The following is a 16,255-nucleotide window of genomic DNA, read 5'->3' as shown; positions in this document are numbered from 1 at the left end:
TACTGTGCCAAGGGCAGTTTAATCATAAAAGAGCCAACGGCCAGAGGCACAAAAGGCACTCTCCTTCAATACGGGCAGAGATACTGCAGCAGCTAACGAACAATTACAGAGCTGCCGCTGGAGAACTTGCTGTCAGTGCCAAGATGAGAGGAGCCAGGCCCAGGAATGGAGATCTAGAACACAAATTGCTTTTGCAAAAGTGACACAAGACTGACAAAAGACCTACTATCATATGATTTCAAACAACTATATTAGAGAAAAAAGGATATGTTTGAATATGGGAAAGGATTCTGCCTTACAAAACCTACATCTTCAGAAACTAAGACAATAAAAAAGTTCACATTATGACCTATAACAAGAAAAGGCAGTTACAGCTGTTCACTTACATCCTATTTTAACTATAAGAAGTCACATTACGTATCCTTTGGAATGGACCAAAACCATACTGAAGAAGGACATAAAGGGCAAAAAGAAGAGTTCTATTAAAAATAGATACCTTGAGTTATGCCACTATTTTTCACTTGGGGTTCAATCACTTGAATTGTATCATCTTCAAGGTAGAAGTATATTTTACAGTGTCTGATTCTATATAGCTCTTGATTTTTGTCAGGCACTTCTTCCTCAAAATAGGCATCAAAAGACAATACCTATTAAAAACAATAAATAAGTATAAAGCAACAAAATCTCCAGTGCTTTTGCAAAACATGTCAATAAAATAAACTTGTATAGATTACAAGTAACTAAATGTATGGATTTCGGGAGGTAGATTTATTTCTCAGAAATGTAAGAACAGAAATCCACATTAAATCACATAAATTCAAAATTCTTTGCTTGGCATTTTTATTATCACAACATCTAAGCAGAGATAGAACTCTAAAGTAAAGAAATAAATCAAATATAAAACTATCAGCAGGCTGCTTGGAAAAGCTTCTGAACAAAGCACTTTTGATAACACAATGAGCTACCTAGGTCCTGAAGCAAATTTTAGACTGCTATTCAATGAATTGCTGGAAAATAAAGTGCATTATGACAGTAATAGCTTTACCATTGAAGTAAGTGGAAAGGAGAGTTCTTTTTAAGCAGATCCTGCAAGCTGTCTAATGAATGGTACTGAAAAGTATCAGAGAGAAATGACATTTTTCAGGAGTCATTTAGAGCTGTGAAATACTGGCATTTTAAAACTTACCTGGTTCTGCGATTCAGTGAGTGGGGAAATCTCCAGGAGTGTGCCAGCTCATCTTCATGGCCTCTTGCAATAGCAATAATGCAAGAAAAAACCCCTTCATAGGTGAGGTGCTCAGTGGTTTACTAGTGGCCTTTATGTCTGGAGATCTCAGCTCAGACTCTGCAAACTGTTATACAAGTTTTGCACTTCTTGGTATCGCTTATAGTCTTTAATCACCAAGACCGGTTTTAAGGGAATGTGCAAGAAGTATCTACATAGTAGAGAATTATCTACCAGAACGCTTGCTGTGGTAGGTATGTGCAGGAAGGCATTAATTAAAGCAGGTTTCCATTCGACCCCTCCAACAAATTTGGGTCAAATCAGTGCCAATTCATACTTCATTTTTCACAATGATTCTATTTAATAAATTCAATTACCTTTATTTCTGATCCATTAGACAAACCAAAGCGCTGAAAAAAAAGACAACTTAGCTGTTCCCTATGTTTCAGTGAGCATCTGGCAGACCATGGCTTGAAAATGTTTGAAATCTAGTAAGGTGGCCAAGATCCCTATAGGACAGAACAGCCTGGTTAATAGTCTTTATTCCTTTACCATGTGCCTTTGAGAACCTTAAAGTACTTCCATGAATGCTAACAACAGAGATTTTAAAACACCCTAATAGACAAACACAACCTCTTTTTCTACAACTGGGGACAGAGACCTAGCGGCTTGCTCAGGAGCACACAAGAACAGCCACCCTGTGTCCTAGTCAGGCTTCTCAATAGGCCACTCTCCCTTCTCTCAGGCAGGTTAATTGCAGGATGAGGAAAACTCTGTTTCCACAAACTGTTTCAAAGGCTAAAATCCCACTGATTTTCAGCATGCATCAAACAATACGACAGACATAGTTTTAGCATCAAATCTCCTGCACTGTGACACGCCATCATTAGAGACATAATATTTAAATTATAATCAAATTACATGACTGTTACGTGTTAAACCTGATGTCATTAATCCTCAAAAGAATCTTGACACTCTCAGTTATGGTTTAAGTAGTACAATAGATTCTGAACAACCTATGGTGAAATAGTTGAAAATAAATAAAAAGTCGTTCTGGCCACATGTAATTTTTAACTGTGCATTTCACTGTTTCATGTATCAAACACAAAAACACTGGATACAGCATCTCACATCCAACAGAGCCAACACAAACTCTATCATCTTTTAACATCTCTTCTTTCTCCCATTTGTCTAAACATTGGTGTATAGTGCTGGTTTTGGTGACCTAAGTATCCTTCCCCCAGTTACTATTCTGGAACAACCAGAAGCCTTGTGTAAGTCTCTTGAATACTTCAGGGGACTTAAAAGGAATTATGGTGGAACCACTGAATCCTGGTCTGAACATCCTGGGGTTCAGCTGACAAGGAGCAGAATTTCTTTCCTTGCCCAGCTGCTGATAAGCCATGCAACCACTTAAAGCTTCCTTAGGGGCTATACCCTCTCCTCCCTGTTCTGCTAGTCCCACTATGGTCATTTGAAAAACATATTGTTCAAGTGCCCTATTTGATTACTAATTGTTCTTAATTTGGTCTTTTTGGAGAATGGTTGTCTCGTGAGACACCAGTCAAGCAAAGTGGTATGTTTGCACAGATTTCCAAGCACAATCAGGTCCTAAATACACTGTATTTATTTCCTTTACTTAAGCATACACCTATGTCCTGGTTTACTCCATTCAAGGAGTTCGTGCAAGTTTTTTGCACTTAATTCTTTATTCTCTTTAGACCCTTATCAACATTCTAGTGTATGACTGAAATATATGCAGCAGCCAACTGCAATTTTGCAGATCAAAACAGATGACTCAGGAAGGGTGAGGAGGGGAAGGAACAGAAAAGAAGATAACTTCTTTTCATTTTAAAGCAAAGTTAATTTTAAAAATATTTGAAATGTAACACTTCCTAACTCATGTCTCATCTGTAGTACCTTGCTGTGTGCAAAGTTCCCATTCCACGCTTAAAAAATTAAATGTTACCAATGAAAACCAAAAGTAACAACTATTGAATAAACTCTGTGGCATTTTGTAAAGTTGGCTCAAGGCCCTGGCACCTGTGGTAGTCAAATTATAAACATAGTTTAAAGCTCAGGAGGCCTTGTGTGTGTACTTAATGGTAAAAGAAATTAAATTTACACCTGCTTCCTATTAGGCATATGAAATTGCAAAAAGTGTTTGTCAACCTACTTAATAATGAAGTTTGATGCCTGTCCTTCCTCCAATTACTATGGTACTGCTGAAAGTTAGAAACCAAATAAAAATTATGAGAAAGCGGACTGCATTTAAAAAGATAAACACCTACTCAAACCATTTTTCATGTAGTCAATTCTGCTGAGTCACAAACTGCAGCACTGGAGGACATAGCTGCATTCTTGGCTTTTAACTGGGGAAGCTAAATTAGTTGGGTAGTACCCTTTAACAGTCTGTAATGAATACAAACACATGAGCCCTCCAGAGGCCAATTCTGAACCTGCAAACTCCTGTCCCGTATTGCCCTGTGGAGGAAAACACTGACTAGAGAAGGAATGTCAGAAGGCCAGCTGGCTCATCTCACCAGCCAGGTTCAGTGCCTGACGCTGAGCGGCAGGTCCCCACTGCCGCCTACCCAACCCCTCTCCTTCATCAACTTGGGTCCCATTCCTGCTAACTTATATATGGTTCTGAGAAGCCAATGCACACCCCCTCGCTGAAAGAAGGGTGCAGATAAAGCAAGTGCAGGACTGGCTGAAAGCTTAACACTTTGGCACCTTAGACCAACTCATATGTGAGCACACTACTGAAAACCATGGGAGCAATGCTTCAGGATTTCAGGGGCAATGCTAACCAAAGTCACGTGTATCTGTTCAAGCCTTACATTTTCTTGTAGTAGTTCTGGTCTGCCAAAGAGACGAATATGTAATTGTGCTGTAATTACCTGCATGGCTTTGTTTTTAAAGAAAAAATGATGAGATTAGCCATTCTTCCCAATATTTAAATACCATAATAATTTAGTCATGCAACATTTCTGCGATCTGCTGAATGATTTCTTTTGCTGGATCATTTTCCCTCTCTGATTGTAGGCTTTTTGCTTTAGAAATAAAACATCGCTAAGTAGAATTCAATGTAAATTTAAACATGGAAAGTAATGACAGTGTGCTACAAAATCTGTATCATCACAGATTACAGTTATTTGATAACTAACTTTAAAGGTGTCACTACAGTCTTGCAAATAAAAAAAATATTAATTTTAAATTCCAGTGTCTATAATGGACAAAATCTACCTATATTACACATGAACAGATCACACAAAAGTCAGGAGCACTTTGAGCATGCAGGCATGATGGTATAACAGAATTCCAAGCCTATAGCACTCCACTGAGGTCAATGGTTCCCAAATGCCCATGCACATTTTCTCCTGGACTGGGCCTGCCTTACATTCATTCTTCCCAGGTTGCCAAATAAATCCTTTACTGTCACCATTTTTACTAAAAAAGAAATGTGTCAACCACTCCTTTATTTTTATTATATCCTATAGAATATGTACCCCAATATACAATACCCCAATATACAATACCCAATACAGAAATATTTTTATATGTTGCTGTATGGCATTATATATGTTTATATTAATTGTCCAATATACAATATGAAGGAAAAATAGATGTTACCACTCTTTTTTTCTATCTAGGAGCTTTTTTTGCATGCACAAATTAATCTAAAATATCTGACTAAGTGAATTTCACCTGTATACTATCTTTGTCATATTGTAGCCATTCATAAAAAACAGATACAAATTTCCACATACCTGCTTGTCAAATGCTACCCAAGCAGGAAAGTTGCTTCTCATCCCTTCAGGAAACACGCTGTATGTAGATTTCAGCTTCTGACCAGGTAATGGTTCACCTCCTATTCCAGGTTTACCTTCTCCAACCAGCATAGCAACATTATTGCAGTAACCCCAGTGCTGTGACTTGTGAAACTTTTCTTTCCCTATCTGTCAAAAGTTTGGAAGAAAAAGAGAAAAAAAATCTGTGTGTTTGTTTTTAAATCCATAAGAATTAACTGTCCAAGCAAGGGGGATTAATCATGTCAAAGTTTCTCTATAATTACTTTTAATACAGAGTCTAAAAACCTGTAACAACTGGAATGCTGCAAGTGAAGTGACATATTCAGTGGTCAATTTGCCAACCTTATAGATGAAAATGGAAAAATATTCCAGTAATTTACCAAGGCTGAGAGATAGGATGATACCGGCTGTTTTCCCCCCACCTCCTTCCTTGCAACAAGGATTGAGGCATGTGGTGGAAAGAAGCAAGCCACCCCTGAGAACTGCTGCAAAAGGTAGAAGGGAAAAACCTTTCCTATAAATCTCCGGAGGACAAATGGAAACAGTTCAGGAGTACCCAGAGAACAGCCTGCTCTCATTACTTATGTCAAAGATCTTATTTACACTTGCATCCCCAAGTGCAAAATAAATAGCTCTATACTAGGGAATAAACTTGAATTTTAGGAGGTTGGATCTGAATCAAAAGACAAAATATTCATTCTGTCTGGGCTTATTCCAAAGCAACGTCTCTGTAGAGATTTTTTTATATTATTACTATTTTTTCAGGTAATTAAGGATGGAGTGTTTAAAAAAATATGCACAACCAACTGCAAAGGAACCCGTCTTGCCTAGTCGCATTTCTTGGCTGGGGCTGAAGCTGGTCTTAAACCAATGCCGAAAAGCCTCTGGCCTCACATGAGTGTCAGTCCTGCCTGCGGGAATGTCCCTCCTCAGAGCTGCCCGCTTTGCTGGCCACTTCCCTCGAACGGAGGCAGCCGGTGTGAGCTGCGCTCAGGCAGCAATCCCCTAACGACCCCACACATCAGTCTCACACGAGAGGACAGGGAAATAGGAAAAGCCAACAGAAAGCTCCACTAACCCTTCCTCCCAAGAGCAGCAATCCTGACTCGTCAGCTCCTCTCGCTCTGCTATTCCTCCCTTCCTTGCCCTCTCAAATCCTGGAAACACTTTGTCTGGGAAGGGAGGGGGGGGGAGCCCTGGGTAGCTGCACCCCAGCACACCTAGTAAGGGGAGACAGAGACTACCACAGCTGTGCCTTTCCTCGGCCTGGGGCTGGGTGAACATGAGGGAAGATGAGGCTGAAGGGGGAGGAACTGATGTTATGGGTGAGCACGGAGGCGGCCCTGAGTAAAGGAAAAGGCTGGACAGCAAAATTTTTCATCGCAGCACCAGAGCAGGTATGTCAGTAAAGTAGCAGAGGGACAAAACTGCCTCCCCCACTACACCTGAAATTCTGGGCATCGCTAAATATCACATGCATATATTTAAAACATTACACCCCACAAAGGTGTAGACAACTCTAAGTTACTATCATAAATCAAAAAAACAGTAAAAATAATAGTTTTTAATCATGGCAACATTCAAGTGCTCCAAGATAATGTAACACACGCTCAGCACAGTAGTTGTGGAATCAAGCACAAGCAGTGAAGCAGCAAAACCTGAAAGTAATCAAGTAGTTACTTCATTCTGCCAACAGGAAAGAGTGAGGACTTTGAAAGGCAGCAGCTAACCAGCATCATGGCTCATAACATTCAACGCTTGTATATACGAACTACTGCACGCTGCAGGTTACAATCTGAACTGTTCACGTGCCTTGCGGTGCTCTAAATCCAGTGAGACAGGATGGAGAGCTGCCCATGATACTAACAGCTCAATCACTGCTTTAGCTTAACCTTGGCTTAAAATCCGTTTGCATACCACCTTTGCAAGGATGGTGGTATGCAAAATAATAAATGACTTACTACTTTTACAAATTATTATTTTTAATACTGTAATAAACAATGCTTAGGTTAACAAAAGCTGGGCTAGGCAGCACCCTTTGAAGCAGTCATTCCAAAACGAGGTAAGGTTTGCATCCTGGGGACAGTAATGATCGAGAGTAGGGAAGCACTTCCCCAAAGAAGATATTTCAAAGGTAAGCAATGTTTTGAATAGAGGTGAACAAAACGGGCACATGACAAGTATCATAGTTTAAAGAATAATACAAAGGAAAAAGGAAAAAAAGAAGTACTCCTGAATCATATGTTTATAACTCAAGAATAAGGGTTACTGAATAAAAGAGAAAATCAATAAAAAGAAATACTTGTTTGTGTAATGACTAGTTAGTCCACAGGCCACCCTGACACACAGCATTGTTCAAGTCAGGAATTTAACAAGGTTAAAGGAGAGATGCATATGTGCAGGACTAAATGCCCAAAATAAAGTATTTCATATCAGCACATATTTTTGAGCTCTGATATAAAATACAATGCACAGTGCACAGTGTAAGCACTGCCATCTCAGCATTAGGAGCAGATCTTCACGTGTCATCCCACCCCTCCCTCGAGAAGTGAGCACAGATGCTCTCCTGGTACAAGCCTCTGGAACAGACAGGAACTCAAGGGGTCTGGCACCCACTTTGTAACACATCTGCACTTGGGATGGTTTCCACCCTCTTCTTTGGGCGCTACTGAGCCACCCTCTCTTCTCTTTCTTTTTTTTTTTTTTTAATTTTGTTCCTCAGATGATAAAGAGTTGGGGAGAGGTCAGAATGGAAGGGAGCTTTCTGCATTTATCAGTCCAAATGTGGAATAACTATAGTCAAGCTGAGTTTTAAAAAGGAAATTTCTAGGCAGAAACATCTGACTTACACTGAAGGTGCTATATAGAACAGATCCACTTTTTGGCACAGCAAGTATTTAATTATTTTCTCGCTATTACCAAAGCATGGGTTAGGGAGAAAGACATAGTTATCAAAGCACAGTGAAGGTGGCAGTTTTCTTGAGCAAAGGAAAGCTTTTCATGTCCTCAAAGCTTCTTCTAGAGCATCTGCTGTTCATCTGTTTCTGGGGTTTGGTGAGCTACAGTGTGGTAAAGTGTTCATCAAAGTAATCCAGGTTTGCTCCTGCTGGAAATTTTCCAGAATTTACAGATGAATTTGCAACATCATTCAGTTTGATGTGAAAAACACAGCCCAACAGCTGCAATTCTGTAAAGAATCTTTTGTGGCATTCTTGTAACTTTTTAGGGTTCAACAGAAAGACAGAAAGACTATTTTAGATTCTTAATCAAGTAATTACTTAATAGCACCTTCTCCATGAAAAGCACCTAAATCCATATGCAAAATAATCTCATCTAGAAGTCTGTACAGCTATTTCTTAAAAAAAAAAAAAAACAAAACAAACAAAACCAACAATTGAAGATCACAAAAGAAAAAAAATGACATTTGGGAAACTTCAGCTAATGAACTCAAGAGCGCATCCAGCCTAAAATAGTGACAGAACATCATGTTACCTCCACAGTGATATTAAATGACTTCTAAAAGAATCTGTATCAGTGCAGGGAAAGAGCTTTACAGTGTCTGCTGTGCTAATGCAGCTAAACTGAACAGGCTGTAGATCTGCTGAACAAAGCTGGTCATTTTCTGTGTGGTGAGCCTGAAATAAATATTGAGGATACATTCAATAGTGACTAATGCAAAGGTCAGGATTCTCTGACTGCAGCTATCGGCTTTGCAAACTCAGCCACTGCAGTCCTTGGGGAACACTGCCTCATACTCCCTCCATCTTGCTCTTTAATACTCTGGTACAGAGACACAGCAAACTCATCAGGGAGCCGCACGTTTCAGCTGAGCCAAACACAACTGGAAATCTCTCACTGCGGCGGCTGGAGTGATGAGGGAGCCCTGTGACACACACTGTCTCAGGAGCTATGTGTTTTTAAGCAAGTCTCACAGAGAGTTAAGGCAGAGGCTGCTGGTAGCAGTCTGGTTTTCTTCTCCGTATCCATTTTTAATTCCTACCTTGAGAACAGCAACTGCACTGTGGAGGTCCTGCTCAAATCCTGTATCAGGATGAACTGTGGCGTTTCTGAACTGCTCTAGGCTGCTGATAGTCTCCTGGTTGCTTCAGCAATGAAAATAAATGCAAATGCTGCACAGGGTGCCAGTCAAATTCATGTGACCAATTTTCCACTCTTCTATCATCCCTAGCTTGCTGCAGAGGTTTCAGTATGTTCAGAGGTGAAGTGGTACCATAAAAGGAGGAATATCATGTAAGGCATTGTTCCCAGTAACTCTGGTGCCCCTCTAACACAATCCAGAACAAGGTACATCAACACAAACAGCCTGGATCAGTACAAGAAAGACATGGACCTGCTGGAGCAGGTCTCAGAGGAGGCCACAAAAACGATCAGGGGGCTGGAGAACCTCCCCCGTGAGGACAGTCTGAGAGAGTTGGGGTTGTTCAGCCTGGAGAAGAGAAGGCTGCAGGAAGACCTTAACTCTGGCCTTTCAATACTTCAAAGGGTCTTATAAGAAAGACAAGGACAGACTTTTTAGTACGGCTTGTTGCCATAGGACAAGGGCTAATGGTTTTAAACTAAAAGAGGGTTGTTTCAGGCTAGATATAAGGAAGAAATTCTTTACAATGAAGGTGGTGAAGCATTGGAACAGCTTGCCCAGAGAGGTGGTAGATGCCCCACCCCTGGAAACATTCAAGGCCAGGCTGGATGGGGCTCTGAGCAACCTGATCTAGATGAAAATGTCCCTGCTCTTTGCAGGGAGGTTGGAACCAGATGACCCATAAAGGTCCCTTCCAACCCAAACCATTCTATGGTTCTATGACTCTCTTAGTTTGCTCTTACTGCCTGAGCTGACATCACCTGAAAGAAGACAACAGATGGATATAAAGGGTCCACAATGCAACCCTGATGGGCAGCTACAGGAAGATTTGGGTTTGGGGCTTGTGAACAGAGAGAAATCTGGGCAAGCAGGGCTAAGTAACAGTAGGCAGTGAAAGGGATTCAGGAAAGAAGGACAGTGAAAGAAGACGGGAAAGCACAGCAGGCAGGCTTACAAAGAGGTTGGCAAGCACTCTGTCAAGAAAAACTAATGTCCCGTTTTGGCACCAATGATTACAGAGCAGCAGCAAATACTCGAGCCAGGAAACACAGAGACAATAACAGTAGCACAGTTGAGGGCAATTCCAAGCACCTGCAATAAACAAGGAAAATGAGGAATTTCTGCTGCACCCCTTAAGTTTGTAACAGCAACTGATATTCTCAAGGATGCATTTTCCCTCTGAGATCTATAAACTTATTGTCCATATCTCTGAGAAATGCAATGCAGAATTGTTGCACAGAATTCTCTCTTTTTGAAGGATTTCAAACCTCAGGCAAGAAAATACACTTGCTATATCTGACCCATGTGAATATGTGGTCCTCTCCATTATCTGCTGATATAAGGCAAGAACATCAATCTGGTACCAAAAGGGGCCTTTGAGAACAGGAGGTAGACCAGTAACACTAACAAAGGAAGTAATGATGCTGTTGCATTGCAACCAGTGTCATCCCTGACACAGTCCAGGCTCCAAATGCACAAATTTTCTTGCAGTAACAGAGAAAACCTGTTATATGCTATGTTTCCACCACATGCAGGAATAAACATGGTCATCAAGATCTGTGATTTTCTGTCCTGACAAACAGGCAATATGCATAGAACTTGTATGGACAAACCTGAAAACTTCATTATTGCACAATTTCAGTATCAGTGGGGGTCTGCAGGCAGAAGCCACAGTACCCAGGTCTCCCTGTGGCTCTCAAACATTGGTTTCACTGGCAGAAACAAAAGAATTAAGAAATTCCCCTTTTCAAGGGTATGCAACAGGTAGCAAAATTTTTGAAGGGGTAACCCACAAGTTACTATCTGTTTATGAGAATAAAAAAATGAATAAACTCTCCAATGCAACAGGACAATAAATGATGTGTGAGTATCACATCCTGCCACTGCCGGGCAGGAAGGGCACTTCTCCAAAGCTGCCAGGACAGAGGAGCACCAGCCTTGCTGAGGGGCAGCAGCACTCCCAGCACAAGCTCTGGCCTCCCCAGCCTCAGCAAAGGGGCAAGGCCTGACTTCTGCCCATTAGCCAGCCCCCTGAAGAGCAAGACCACGCAGGCAGGCAGGAGGTGGGCTAATCTGTGCTCAAAATACCAGCCCGCTCTGTCATTAGATTGCCTCATCACCCACAGGAAAACGTGACAGGCACTGCTGATCAGCAGCTTATCTTCAGACTTCTGTTCAAGGAACAGGAGTCCTAGAGGAGGAGAAGAGGGTACACAAACTACTATAATTTTGATTTTTAAAAGATTTGAAAAAATAGGAGTGGTTCCTTTTACTCTCTTTGTAGACAGCAAATATTTTATGTTGCTGATGCCTTCTGCCCAGAGGAAACATTACCTTATGTTACCACAGGAACCACTCCAGCTGTTTTAAAAGTGTCTATCACCTTTCCTATGTTTCCCTTCAGTCTCATGAGCTGCGATGCCCAAGCAGCAAGATTTTGTCCCAGCTACGCAGGACCACAGTGGCAGCATCGCTCACAGTGATGTTGCTGAATTGGGCATGAGTCAGTTGCAGTGAAGGGAAGGAAAAATAGTAAAAACCCGCCAGCAGCTGCTGCCTTCCGCAGTGCCGGCACCAGGGGTGGCTGCGAGCTTGCCCAGCCTCGCTGCCATTGCTCCCGGCTGGAGATGAAGCGTTTCTGCTTCTGGCTGGAGAGGAAGTAAGCATTCCTGGTAAAGCAGGCTAGAAGTAATAACAATCGTAACGGTGGGGTAATACAAGGGCCAGTGGCTCTTGGATCCAGAGACCTAAGCACTGCAAAAAGATTTCTTACTTCCCATTTGCCAACACTGTCCCTGCTGCCCTGAAGTTAGACTCCATGTCCCTAACTACCTTAAAGCTCTGATTTTCTGGAAACAGCCCAGCCACCTTATAAAACACATCCAAGGTAGACAAAATGCATATGAACTCCTCTTCCGCACTGCCTTTCGTGGTTTTGTATATGAGGCAGGTGGAAGCATTAGGGGCAGAGAAAAGAGGATTGCAGCAGTAGCTTGAACAGTGATAAGAGTGGAATTAATACCCCATAATTATAAACCAAGGGCTGACAGGAACAGCAATCTCCTGTCCTCTGCTTGTCCTTCTTTAGGGGAGGCTTTGCTACTGTTGTTTCCGTGCAATAAGAGGTGTCGATAACAACGCTTAGAGTACTAACGCGTGAAAATACTTTGTTCCTTTTCATTTTATCTATAGCAGTGACTTTTTTTTTTTTCCCTTTAAATATGCTCCTATTAGCCTCTCATTTGTGAAACTATATGAAAATAAAATTAAATCTAATAGTCAATAACTAAGTGAAGGTCAGAAATGCTTTTTAAGAAAGGCAAGTAGTATTAACTCCACTATCTCAAGGACTGTCAAAAAGAGAATTTGGGGCCCTAACAAGGGTATAACCATCATGTTACAATGCTGTCTTGTGGCAAATGTGACTCCATTTTCACACCTTTAGTTCTCATAACACACCTAAGCGCTCTGTGTACTACAGCACGGGGTGTGCAGCACTCTCCATATGTAACTCATCAAGCACGTGAAGTCAAACACTGTGCCTTTTCTCTGAAAAAGGAGGCATCGTGTCTATCACAAAGCCTCTTCACTGCTCCTGTGGAGCTCTGGAAACAACTTCATCATACTCCAAAACCAATAACCGCTATCAAGTTAAATTGAAATTTGGAGAACAACAAAGCCATGGATAACACTGAGCTGAGCTATTCTGCTTCCACTCAGCAGATACCAATGGTACACACCTATTTCAATGTCACCACTCAGCAGCTACCTCAAGTGTTGTATACACAACCAACTCTTTACAATACAAATTTTAATTTGGCAAGAGACACTGAGTATTCACCACTAGACCCTTTCTTTTTTTTTTCCTTCTAAAACAATGGCACCCAGCCTGCTGCTTGTGGGGAAGAAGTTGTCTGAAAGATCCTCGCTGCTTGTAAACTGGGCTCATGCCGCAAGAGGTCCTGTGTGTGTGGACACACCTGTGCAACGCTGACACACCAAGTGAGGCTGGGGAAGTCATATATTTCTGTGCAATTTCATGCTCCCTCTACCAGCACCTGGGCAGCTACAATTGCATCTGCCAGTCTTGTTTTTTTAGAGAACTGCCAGAGATTTTACACTGGACTGCACTTAATGCAGACTGATTTATAGCTCATGAAGTGGGCTCCAGATATGCTAATAGCACGGAGAAGTCTCATATTGAAAGGGTACTGATGCTCACGGTACCAATGGCATTAATACTTGTGTCTTGACAATCATTTGCAAATTGTCCCTGCACTACATTAACACCTCCCTCATACAGTGGGCCATACTCAGGAACCGCCAAAGCACCCCAGCAGTCAGGATGCAGAAACAAGGGCTATAACGGCCACAACGTGTTCGTAGTGTGAAAATGGCAGATTCCTTCCCGGGTATTTTAACATTATTAAGAAAGTCTGCACTGCTTCCTCCGCCTCCTGAAGGCACCAGCTCCAGTGCCATGCCCCATCCTTCCTTACCTCCCGCACCATTTCACAGTACAGATTGTATTCAGGAAATTTCTAGCGATCCTTGCTGAACAAGTCTGAAGTAGTGATGGCAGCCTTTTCTTTTGTTTGCTATTGTAGCTCACGATAAAAATACCATCTTATATATCCACAGACTGCCATCGGTATTTAACGGTACCGGCAGCTCTGAGAGAACAACTAGCACCCCTAGCATTCCCCCCCACCCCACAAAGACTTTTTGGCTTATCTCGAGGGGATCTGCCTCTCCCTGTCTGCCTTTGCCAGATGCAACCAGAGCTCCAGCTGCCCCTCAGCAGCCGCCAGATCCCCGTGTCCCGGATCAGCTGCGAAGTATTCCCACTGCCGGGGAAAGCCGGGGGAGCTCTCCACACCGAACACCATCCCGCCTTCCACCTGCCGGGGAAGGAGAGGGGAGGAAAGGCCTGGCCGTCGGCTCGCCACCCGCGGGGCTGACTCCGCGGGGAGCGCCAGCGCCCCGCTGGCTCCGGCCGGCCCCACCGACAGCCAAAAGCGCCTCTTGTTCCGCCCTCGACCCCCCTCAGGCCGGCGGAGCCTGAGGGGGCGGCCGGGCGGAGACGCCGCGGCAGCCCCGGCACAGGGGCAGGGGGTGGGAGGGGGCGCTATCACTCACGTTCCGGTGGCGGGAGGCCCCGGGCAGCAGCGGCAGCGCCATGGCCGCCCCGAGCCGCTGGGGGCGCCGTTGCCTGGAGACCGGCCGATGGCGTCACGGGGGCGGGGCGAAGGGGCGGCGGGGCCGGGCGGGGCCCCTGGGCCCGGGACCCCCAGGCAGCGCAGGCTCGGCCCGGGCCCGCTCCCCACGGCCCCGCCGCCGGTGCCTCCGGCGTTACAGCCCGGCCAGGCGGTACCGGAGGGAGGCGGCCCCGGGCCTTCGTCCTTGGGAGCCCCGGTCCCCGGGAGTGCGGGGGGTGTGGCGGGGCGGGCCCGGAAGGGGGGCGGGGGCGGTGCGGGGGGTGGCCAGTCCGGGTTTGCGTCCTTTGGGACCGAAATAGAACTAAATACGAGTCCGTTTATCCCATGTTTCGAAATTCATTCCCGTCTTCTTCACAAATCTTTCAAAATTTTCCTCAGGCCCAAAGGCTTGTGTAGCCCCCTGCCTCCCACCTGCCGGAGTGCGGTAACCTCTGCCCGAACATCCCCCCCCCCCCAATAACTCTGGAACCGGGGTCATGGACAGGGCAAATCCCACCACATTTGCCGTTTTCCACATGCATTAATTTTTAATGTGTTCCTTTTTGTGACTTCTATACATCACATTTTACTTCGGGGGCTTTGGGGAGTGGGGGGTGGGTGGGATGCTTTTACATCTTTTTGTTTGTTTTGTTTGCATTTTAGTCCACCGGGATGGTGAAACTAGGTCAGTGGGTTTCCACTTTCTGATTTCCCAGTGCTGTATTATGCACCTGCATTTGCATTTAGTGCGGAAAGGTAAACATTTAAAATGTATTTTAATTGAAAATAGACAGAACCATCATTTTAATCACATTCCTTTCATACAGTGGGTGGTATTATGCTCAAATTTAAATTTCAAACAGAAAATACACCGACAGTTTCTCACGGATGGCTGGGGGGGGGGGGGGGGGGGAGGGTTGTTTCTTTCTTTAATGCAAGTAACATTTTCCTTGTTAATAAGGGAGGATGCATTCCAGATCGCCTCCAAAGAACAGCAACCATGCTACGTTATGTTCCTCCATTTTACATAAAGCTATTCGTGAATATATGCTTTTAATTAGAACTGCCTTTTACAGAAAGATGGGTTTATGGATAAAATAGTTAGTTGAAACCCAAATATTTCAATTCTGATATGCCGTCACACTGTCTCAGAGGAGCTGTACTTCAGTTGCTTAATGTCCTTGTTCTCATAGATGGAATGGATCTCCCCTGACATATTTCATACTCTATAATGCATCAGACCATGAAATTCCCATAACATATCATCTCTCCTCTGCGAAACAGAGGCTCGTGGAACAGCATGGACGATGTGTTCAGTCTGAATGAATCTAGGAGGTGCTCCCCGTACAGCTCCCGTGGAGCGCTTCTGCAGCATTTGCTGCCTGAATTGGTATTTGACCAAAAGGTTCTGATTTCAAAAACTGTAATTTCAGTGAAAATTCTTCCATTTTTTATTTTTTGTTTGAAGTTTGAAATGGGGAAAGGAGAAGGGAAGAAGGAAAGCAAGCTGTGAAAATTCCAGAAAGGTTATTGCAGGGCACACAGCACTGCCGTACTTCAGCAGTGGAGGTCTTCAGCATCGCCCGTTGTTCTTCGCACGTTCTCATGATCCCCCAATACCCTTTCAGTATGTCTTTATGTACCTGACAAACATTGCCCAGGAGACAGCGGGCATACTCGTAAAACATACCTTTCAGTTCTGGCAGCTCTTATTAGAGAGCAAGGATCTTCAGAAAGTGGATCCAATGCATTTTGTAACGTGTGTGTTTGCCAACGTGTCTCTCTGAGATTAGTGAATCAGCCTAGATGTGGCTTCCTGCAGCAACCCCATAGGCCCCTTGCAACTAATGGCACAACTTCTCATTTGGGGTAGTAACCATCTTCAAAACACAGTAGTGAAGAGTTATTGTCTCTTCTC

The 16,255-nt window shown here is 43.4% G+C and overlaps 1 protein-coding gene across 2 annotated transcripts in view; it reads right to left on the bottom strand.

The window, feature by feature from the left end:
- The window catches only part of EFHC2 (EF-hand domain containing 2), a 63,121-nt gene extending 48,683 nt beyond the window's left edge, over positions 1-14,438 (bottom strand). For both annotated transcript variants that reach the window (XM_074904855.1, XM_074904864.1), the window contains exons 1-3: positions 14,279-14,438; positions 4,999-5,187; positions 497-647 (exon numbers count right to left, since the gene is read on the bottom strand). In XM_074904855.1, coding sequence (XP_074760956.1) covers positions 497-647; positions 4,999-5,187; positions 14,279-14,320 — 382 coding nt within the window. In that variant the 5' untranslated portion in view covers positions 14,321-14,438. The remainder of the gene's footprint in view (positions 1-496; positions 648-4,998; positions 5,188-14,278) is intronic.
- Between the last annotated feature and the right edge of the window lie 1,817 nt (positions 14,439-16,255).

The sequence above is a fragment of the Athene noctua genome, chromosome 1 (assembly GCF_965140245.1).
Source record: "Athene noctua chromosome 1, bAthNoc1.hap1.1, whole genome shotgun sequence".
In the NCBI taxonomy this organism is placed as follows: domain Eukaryota; kingdom Metazoa; phylum Chordata; class Aves; order Strigiformes; family Strigidae; genus Athene; species Athene noctua.
This window is presented reverse-complemented; position numbering and strand designations above follow the sequence as displayed.